The sequence below is a fragment of the Orcinus orca genome, chromosome 13, assembly GCF_937001465.1.
Source record: "Orcinus orca chromosome 13, mOrcOrc1.1, whole genome shotgun sequence".
Taxonomy (NCBI): domain Eukaryota; kingdom Metazoa; phylum Chordata; class Mammalia; order Artiodactyla; family Delphinidae; genus Orcinus; species Orcinus orca.
Genome location: NC_064571.1, coordinates 14,129,251 through 14,138,715, shown reverse-complemented (window position 1 = coordinate 14,138,715; position 9,465 = coordinate 14,129,251). Strand labels below are relative to the sequence as shown.

The window sequence follows — 9,465 nt, the reverse complement described above, 5'->3', positions numbered from 1 at the left end:
GATCCAAGGGACTCATTCAGAGCTATGACCTGGTTCCTTGCACCGCATATGCCGAGGAGCCGGCAGATGCGGGAGCCATCGGCCTGGCCTGGGAGTCAAGAGCTGCACCGGGTGCTGTGGGAGAAATAGAATTGGGGGAGGGGCGGCGGTAGCAGCCAGCGGAGGAGACCCCTTCATCCCCCAGCCCTCCTCACAGGCATCTGCAGTGAGGTCCTGCCTAGCAGTGGCATCCAAGAAGGACATTTTGGCTAGACTTATAAACTTATTTTCTGGGGGGGAAAAAAAAAAAGCACTAAATTAACTAGACTGTAAGAGTTCCTCAAAAGCTTTTATTCTTTTTTTTTTTTTTTTTTTTGACCAGCACACTGCCTGGTACACACTGCCAAGGAGGCATTCAAAATAAAAAAAACGTTTTTTCTTAAACAGGCAATTTATAACACGGGGAAGACTTCATTTCAGTGTTTCAGAAAACATGATTATTCCTGGAAAGAGTTTATTCCTCTACGACTCTGGAGAACAGAGGTTTTGTCCTAATTTTTATAAGCCACCTCAGACAGACGGTGGAATAATCTGGATTAACATTTAAGTGTTTGGAAGGCAGTTAAAAACTCTCAAGAAATCCAAGAGTTGTCCGCCTGGGGCAGTGTTGCAGTACGCGGAGGACACAGAAAATGTCTCTGTGTCCCTCCTTGACCTGGGACCTGCAGGACAGCTCCCCTGCTTGATTCCTACAAGTCTTCCTGCAGAAGGCAGATCAACAGAGAGGGACGGTGAACTTCTCCGACCGGCCCAGGCCTCATGCAGCAGCATGGCCCAACCAGTCCCAGTGGTTTAGCTACCCAGCACGTCACCCTGGAAGTGCTTCCGACATCTGTCCCACCAAACAGACTAACAGAGAACCAGAGTCAGGCATTCAGGGCTGTCATCAAAGGAGTCGCCTCCCTTCTTCCACATAATGACCTGGGATTCTATGTGCAGTAGACATGAACAGAGTTTTTACAAATTAAATAACTTTCTTAAAATACAATAAAACATCATTACATACAATTCTCTTTGGAAAGTCTTTCCCATTCTCAAAATTAACTTACAAAATTTTGTGCAAAAACACTGGCTTCAAATAAATAGGGAAAAAAAGTGGGAAGAGCAGAACTTTTTGTATTGTTTTTGTTTTTTAAATTAAAAGTTAAAAAACACCAGCTGCACTTCAAAGTTCTTGCAGGACGCGTCAAGAAGGCTGTGAAAAACAGCCCTCCTGGTCAGAACTGCATTTTCAAGTGAGGTTTTCTGGGTTCAAAATTCACAATGGATGCCTCCGCTGAGATCCCTCACCACGCCCTCTCTGACCAGCTTCAGGAGGAACCCGGTCTCTGTGGTCACATTGTGCATGGTCTGAAAGTTCATGGCAGCCATACAGAGATTGTCAAAGTAGTGCAAAGGTGTTCTGGGTTGGCTGAGGTCATAGCCAAAGCCTGCCAAACTGACTTCATCGCACAGATGCGTGGCTAAGACAACGGCAATGACACCAATCGTGGGGACGTTCTGGAAAGGAGAAAAGACAAAAAAAAAAAAAAGGTCTTAGCACAAGTCGCTGCTTTACAGGTAGGCTACATGCCATGCAAAGTGATGAAAGTGGCACTGGGGGCTGCAATTTTATACATCACACAATTTCAAATATCCCCCAATTCTAAAGTCTGACTTGCCATCCAGGTCAGGAATCTAGACTCTAAATCATGGTCTGTGATGTGAATTCTTTTAACACACAAGCAAGAGGCAGCCTGGCAGGTCCTGCTGCACCAAGCTAAAAGGTGTTCTTTCTAAAACTTCCACCCACCGGTCCTGCACAGAATGACCATAATAGCAAGACTAACCCATTTCCTCTCTCATGCGACAAACGTCTACAAGGTCTGCTCCGGGACAAGTGGCCACAGCCCTTCTCCGGACATGGTTTGGGAAGCCGTCCCGTCCTGGCTGGCTCCTGTACAGCCTCTGCCTGAGAACAGAGCGGGCTCAGCTCTCGTTGGTCAAGACTGCCTTCACCCCTTACTTGTGAAGACAGTCTTACTTCACCCCTACTTGCCTTTCTGGCAAATAACACCCCCAGGCCATTTTCACACGTCCTGCAGCTCAGCCAGTTTCTGCTGGCTCTCTGTTCAGGCAAGTACATTTTTCGCCTCAAATTACGGGCTTTCACATTTGTTTTTTCCAAAATGTACCCTTGCTGACTTTGGCCTAGAATGCCAGATGTCCAGAATTTTGGATTCTGACTGTATCACCACTCCCTCTTCACGTCCAACATCTTGCCACTTGTACATCTGGAATTGGTTCTCGGGATCTCCCTCACAGACTTGGGTAAAGACAGCACACAGGGCGGCAGACAGGAATACGGAAAGCCCTGCAGTGCCTAAGCCCTCCTTGGAGACTGCTGCCCATCTAGTACTCGATATTCTCTTGTATCGTCTTTCATGTGCAAATATACCTCCTTGGTTCATCTCAGCCGAGTCTGTGACTTCCATAACCAGCTCTCCTTTTCTGTAAACTGGAACAACAGTGAACCTTTCAGAGTTCAGAGATTAAGGTGGGAATAGCGAACATCCAGGGAACCCATCATTTGATAAAAACTGCTTCCTGCTCCCCGGTGTGTCGTGTCTACCTCTCAAAGCCAACCTCCCTTATTAAAAAGGAACTCAACAGTCATTTTACATGTTTGGAAATAAAAACCAAGGGAAACTGACCCTAAAGAAGCCAGCCTCCTGTTTGGGCTTAGGACTCTAAGGCAGTGTGCCCTGTCTTCTCCACCTGCGGCCAGCTCGGCACACAGCATCTTAGGAGTACCCATCAGTGTCTGTGCAGGAGTATATAGGGGTAAGGCATGGAGAGTAACTCAGAAACTATCAAAAGCTCCCCAGAGCACGTTATCTCCAGAACACGTCCCCCAAGAGCAGCCCTCACTGTCCAACAGGCTCCTCTGTCTGCTGGGAGGGCAGATGCATGAGGGAGTTTCTGATGATGCAATTTTAGATCAGAAGCCATCTTCCAAGTTACTGCTTTTATCCAAAAGAAGAATACCATTTTGACAATGATAAAAAATAAGCAAATATTCAATTCAAATGATAAATTATAAAGCAGACTGTAAAAGACTCCTATAGACTCACTCTCCAGAGAAGGGCATTCTTCACAGTTTGGTCATTCTTTCCAAGCTTCTTCCTATGCAACTATATATACATTTTTAGTTTTTAAACAAAAACAGGATTAAATAAATGTTCTGTAACTTGATTTTCTTGCTTAATACATTGTGGAGGTGTTTTCATATCCATTAGTTTTTCTTCATCCTCGACAGTCACACGATATTGCATCGACTATACCATAACGTTTAAACAATTCTCTAATGATGAATGTTTAGGCTGTTTTTAGTCCTTTGCTATCAATGCTATGATGAACATCCTAGAATAGCCTTGCAGATTTTCTCTAATTTCCTTCTAATAAAATTTTTAGAGTCAAATTGCGGGGTCAAAGACTATTCATATATATATATATATATATATTTTTTTTTGCGGTACGCGGGCCTCTCACTGTTGCGGTCTCTGCGGTTGCTGAGCACAGGCTCCAGACGCGCAGGCTCAGCGGCCATGGCTCACGGGCCCAGCCGCTCCGCGGCATGTGGGATCCTCCCGGACCGGGGCACGAACCCGTGTCCCCTGCATCGACAGGCGGACTCTCAACCACTGCGCCACCAGGGAAGCCCAAGACTATTCATATTTTAAAGTGATATATGTATTGCCAAACCACCATCCGGAAAAAGTGCCAACTTATAATTCTACCTACATTCCTGCCAAACAAGGACATTATCAAGCTTTTAAATCTCTGCTAAGAAAACAGGCAAAAAATGTCACTGTGGCTCTAATTCGCTTTTACTTGATTACTGGTGAAGATGAACATTTTATCATGTATTCCTGGGCTATACTAATTTCTTCTGTGAAATGTCTGTTCATATCCTTTCCTCATTTCTTTATTGGCTCATCTTTTTCTTTTTGATTTAATAAGATCTCTAAATGCTTTGAGAATATTTACTCTGTGATTTCTATGATAAATCTTCCCCCACTAACTTTGTTTCTGATACCCTTCGCCATTCAGCAATTTCGTATTTCACGTAATTAAATCTGTCCATTTTTTAAAGGTTATTTTAAAAATAAAATCGACCTGCAAACCAACAAATGAGCATCTGCCTGTGTTTAAAAAAAATACTATGGAATCTAATAAAGAAATGGGGCAGTTTAAAAGATACAGAAATCTAAGTGCACTTATAGTGAAACCTCTTTATAACTTAGTTTAAGAATCTTGCCAAAGTATGTTGTCTTTTTTATAAAATTGTTTTGTTAAAAGTGATGCCAACAGGTTAGAAGTTGTAAGCCCACATTCCGGAGGAACCCATGTGCTCTGTGTGGGAGAGCCCAGCTAAAGCCAATCAGAGACCCGACAGTCACTGGTCGGGGGTAGGGCTGCTCTCCTATGAGAGGGAAAACACATCACGGGTTCTGGACACGTTCCTGCAATGGGCAGAAAATACATGGCCCTCCTGGGCTCCCCATGGATGGAGAGGCCAGAGCCCTGGAGGAAAACGGCGGACTGCGAAGGGAACAGCTTCCACTGTGTGAACCATTTCACCCGAGCTGGGTGTTCAAGCCTGAAGTTGGAGCCAGAGTTGGATTTAGCTCTTACTGATCGCAGTGAAGAACTAGGTTTTTGTTTTTAAGGAGACTATTCAGGTATTTGTTTTCCTTAACAAGCACAGGATTCTTCCTTTAAAATTTACACAGTTGTGTTAAAGCACCTTTTTAATTAGAATTTGATTCAAAGGGCAAATAGAAGACCCTGCTCATCTGCCTATTGGATGAGGACCCTGACTAGGTTTCATCCCTGGAAGATGCTTCTGGGTATACAGCTGAGCCTAACTGAAAGCTGTACAGGTGCCTCCTTTCCAACACAGAGAAGAACAGTTAAGTTTCAGTAGCGACAAAAATACCTTATCTCGGCCCCAGAACCTTGACTGAGGCTCTGAGTATCGAAGGATGTCAAAGGCAGTCTCTTTGATAATAACCGGATTCAAAATCCTGAACTGTTTTGGCTGGAGTGGGATTTTTTCCGCCACCTGCTTCCAAAAGAAGAGTCGCACCCAAAACGGCTAAGGAAAGAAAGCAAGCGATCGTTAGGGGGATTTAATCAAGTGATCTTATCAGTGGAGCGGGCAGAGCGCATCCCCTGCTAATGAGGCCAGAACCGTGGGTGTGGCCCCTTGTGGGTTTGTAGGCTGCATTCTGTGGTCAAGTCACAGATCTATGCAAATCCAGTACCTCAACTCAGGCAAGCAACTCTAAGGATCTGATCTATGAAGGTGGCACTGGACAAGGAAAGGAACTGCAGAAGCAGCTCTTATTGATTTGGGGAAGAAATTCTTCAGGTAATGACCTGAGAGAGTCAGCCTTTTTAGGATCCAAAGCCACCATTTTGCCCAGGGAAAACCAAGCAAACAGATCCAATTCGAGGGTATGAAGTGTTCTGGGTGCCCCGCCTGTGCTCAGGTCCCCACCACGCACCCCCTTCTCCACTTACTCCACTTCCTAGTCCTGTGATGTCTCTTGGTAACTGACTGTAAGTCATTTCGTATGTGCTTCATCTTTCAACTAGAACAACTACCCAAGAGAAAATCCAGAGGACCACAGTAACCTGTACGGAATCGAGCTTTGGAGATACAAATTCTCCAGCACGTGAAGCTTCTGTGAAAAGTCTGATATGTCCTGTTAACTTTACAGTCAGCTGGTTTGTGCAAGTGCATATAAACGCACACACACTGCTTAACAGCTGACCTCTGGAATTCATTTCAACATAATGTGGGGGGCTGGGGGACTATAAAGTAAGGTGATAGATTATTGTAAAGACAAAGAAAAGGAATATGACCAAGTTGGGGCCATCTCCTCCACATCTGCCCCTCTGGAACGCCGTGAATTGACTCCAGCGAGAACACCACCAGGGGCTTCCCCGGTGGCGCACTGCATAAGACGCCGCGCTCCCCATGCAGGGGGCCCGGGTTCAATCCCTGGTCAGGGAACTAGATCCCACAGGCATGCCGCAACTAAGAGTTTGCATGCCGCAACCAAGGAGCCTGCCTGCCACAACTAACACCCAGCGCGGCCAAATAAATAAACATTAAAAAAAGGAAAAAAAAAACACCACCAAAGCATTTTTGGAGAATCTCTTTGAAAATACTCTTCGGAGAATTTATGTATATTCTTCTGAATTGCCTCAATAATGGTTTATATTCATGCACATAAAACTAATTTCTGAAAATAGTCAGAAGCCATGTAAATTCATGTCTGGTGAATGAAGGTGGGTGGCCAACCTCAATGATAGCCATTTTGGTCCCAAGCTTGTTATTTCCACTAAGTAATGATCCCAGTTTCCACATGTGACTCAGTCAAGTTCTGAAAGCAATTTCCAGGGGAAGTTCTGAGGGGCTTCTACAAAGGGAGTGTTTATTTGAAAGCATGTGTGTTAGTTTAAAAATAAAAACCTGTTAATTCCAATCAGAGGCCCCTTCGCTTTTTACGGAGGCATAACTGATGGCTGAATTTCTAGTGCTTACCAGGGTTTCATTTTTGACCATCGCCTGAAGCCAGTTGAAGTCAACACTCTTAAATAAAACAGCAACAAACAAGTCATTGGAATAATATTCGAGGTCAGACAGTGGTGCACCCTCCGGATAAGTCATCCTTATAGTAGTTTTATTTCCAACATGCTCTGAATATCCTTCAACCGGTGCACTGTTTAACCTATTTAAGTAAAAAGGACAAAGATAAACTGACATTAACCACTTCAACACATGCCAAATTCCTGCAGCGTGTTTTCCACATTTTTTTAGGACTGGGAACGAGGGTGTGGTTGGGGGGTAGGGCACCCCTCCCAGCAGCCCTGTCATCCCTCAGCTCTGCCCTTTCCAGGTGCTTGATGAACGCAGTCTTCAGTCTGCAAGAGACTCCCGTATCCAATTTCTGAATGACAAGCAATTCCATCTAGTCCTGCCACTTTAAGCCAACCCAAACACATTACACTCTGGGCACTAGTAATGTTTCCTTGAAAGCTTCCCATTGTGCTTAGATATTAGTGGTTCTTGCCAGAATTTCAAAAAGGGAATCAAAAAAGAAAACCTAAAAACCGGGGAAAGGCAGACACAAACCATAGTTATACATAGACAGGGTTGGGCCCGAGGAGGGCACTGGGTCCAAGTGCAACCTGGTCTTACATTAAAGCAGGAATTTGGGGCACTCAGAACTGTTAGATCAATGAAGGCTTTGCCAGGGTGGATGCTCTGGGGAAAATGCTAAGAATTCTTCCCAAAGCAGTACCACTCACACAGGTACACAGTTTTGAAATCTCAAAAAAAGTCTGTTTGGTTCTTTCCCTGTATTATCACACCTGTACAAACGTTTCTTTTCTATTCCACCGTCACTTCCTCTTCCAGATCTCAGATACCTAACTCCTGGATTATTAAAAGCTATTATTAGGGCTTCCCTGGTGGCGCAGTGGTTGAGGGTCCGCCTGCCGATGCAGGGGACACGGGTTAGTGCCCGGATCCCGGAGGATCCCACATGCCGCGGAGCGGCTGAGCCCGTGAGCCATGGCCGCTGAGCCTGCGCGTCCGGAGCCTGTGCTCCGCAACGGGAGAGGCCGCAGGAGTGAGAGGCCCGCGTACCGCAAAAAAAAAAAAAGCTATTATTAGACATGACAACTAAATGCACAGCATGATCCTGGATGAGGTATTTTCTTTTTCTTTTCCTTTCTTTCTATTTTATTATTTATTTATTTTTGGCTGCATTTTTTTGGTCTTCGTTGCAGCACACAGGCTTTCTCTACTTGTGGCGAGCAGGGGCTACTCTTCGTTGCGGTGCACGAGCTTCTCATTGCACTGGCTTCTCTTGCTGTGGAGCAAGGGCTCTAGGTGAGCAGGCTTCAGTAGCTGTGGCATGTGGGCTCAGTAGTTGTGGCGCATGGGCTTAATTGCTCCGTGGCATGTGGGATCTTCCTGGACCAGGGCTTGAACCCGTGTCCCCTGCCTTGGAGGTGGATTCTTAAACACTGTGCCACCAGGGAAGCCCTCTTTTCCTTTCTTTTTAAATAATGGACACGACTGGAATAACTGGTGAAGTCTGAATAAGGACTGTAGCTAAGGTCTGTGCTGCATCAGTGTTAATTCCCTAATTCTGAATATCGTCATGCGGTTCTATAAGAGAATGTCCTTGTTCTTAAGAAATGCACACTGAAGTATTTAGGGGTAAAGAAGGAGTTTGAGATTTGTAACTAACTCTTAAAGGGTTCAGAAAAGAATAATAGTATATAAAGAGAGAAAATTATAAAGCCAGTGTGATACAGCGTTATCAACTGAGGAGTCTGGGAAAAGGGTGAATGGGAGTTCTTTGTACTACTCTTGCAACTTTCCTGTTAAGTTCAGAATTGCTTTAAACCTAAAAGTTACCCCAGGGGGGGAGAGGTAAATTGGGAGACTAGGATTGACATATACATACTACGATATAGAAAACAGGTAACTAATAGGGACCGACTGTATAGCACAGGGAACTCTACTCAATACTCTGTAATGACCTATATGGGAAAAGAATCTAAAAAAGAGTGGAGATATATATATATATATATATAGATATAGATATAGATATAGATATATATATACACACAGCTGATTCACTTTTCTGTACAGCAGAAACTATCATGGCATTGTAAATCAACTATACTCCAATAAAAATTAATTTTAAAAATAAATAAATAAAATAAAAGTTACCCCCAAAAAGTTTTTCAACTGATCTCCATCATAATCAGTCTAAGTCCCCTTCCTGGGTCCCCAGTGCTCCGTGTCCCCCAGTGCCTGTGCCTGAAGTCCATGCTGTCCAGTCTGGCCTCACCATCACTGGGCATTGAGCCACCTGCCCAGCCCCCTTTCCCTCTCCCAGGCCCTCGTTCCTCCTGCCAGGTAAGCTTCCCCATCCAGATCTCCTGGCCACCTCCTTCCTAAAGGGCTAAATGCCACCATTCTTCAAGGTCAGCTCAAGGCCGCCCTTCTCTTCCACTGCATCTCTCCTCTGGACCGGAGTGCGCATCCCAGTTTCTTACCTCTTCTCCTCCCGTATATCGGTCGTACACCATTAGAAGGGCATACGGGGTCCTGTCTGCCTCCCCCAGTGCTGCCTGTGCACAGCTGATCATTCAGCTGCTTACATAGAGTCAGGGTGAGGTTCTGGAAGCCTCAAAACCCTGCATTCGGAATGCTAGGCTCTGGCCTGGACTCTGTGCCCTACAGTGTCTCTGTGTCCTCATGCCTGACACTGGCTAAGGGGACGGCTTCACTATGGAACGAGAACATCCAGGGCACGTGACAGCGTCGGGCACACAGGAAGCACCCAGAGA

At 45.2% G+C, this 9,465-nt stretch overlaps 1 protein-coding gene across 8 annotated transcripts in view; it reads right to left on the bottom strand.

Moving 5' to 3' along the window:
• Window positions 1–309: 309 nt before the first annotated feature.
• The window catches only part of ST3GAL5 (ST3 beta-galactoside alpha-2,3-sialyltransferase 5), a 49,099-nt gene continuing 39,943 nt past the window's right edge, over window positions 310–9,465 (bottom strand). For all 8 annotated transcript variants that reach the window (XM_049695796.1, XM_049695800.1, XM_049695799.1 and 5 more), the window contains 3 exons: window positions 6,638–6,824; window positions 5,021–5,179; window positions 310–1,539 (listed from right to left, as the gene is read on the bottom strand). In XM_049695796.1, the coding sequence (XP_049551753.1) occupies window positions 1,291–1,539; window positions 5,021–5,179; window positions 6,638–6,824 (595 nt within the window). In that variant the 3' untranslated portion in view covers window positions 310–1,290. The remainder of the gene's footprint in view (window positions 1,540–5,020; window positions 5,180–6,637; window positions 6,825–9,465) is intronic.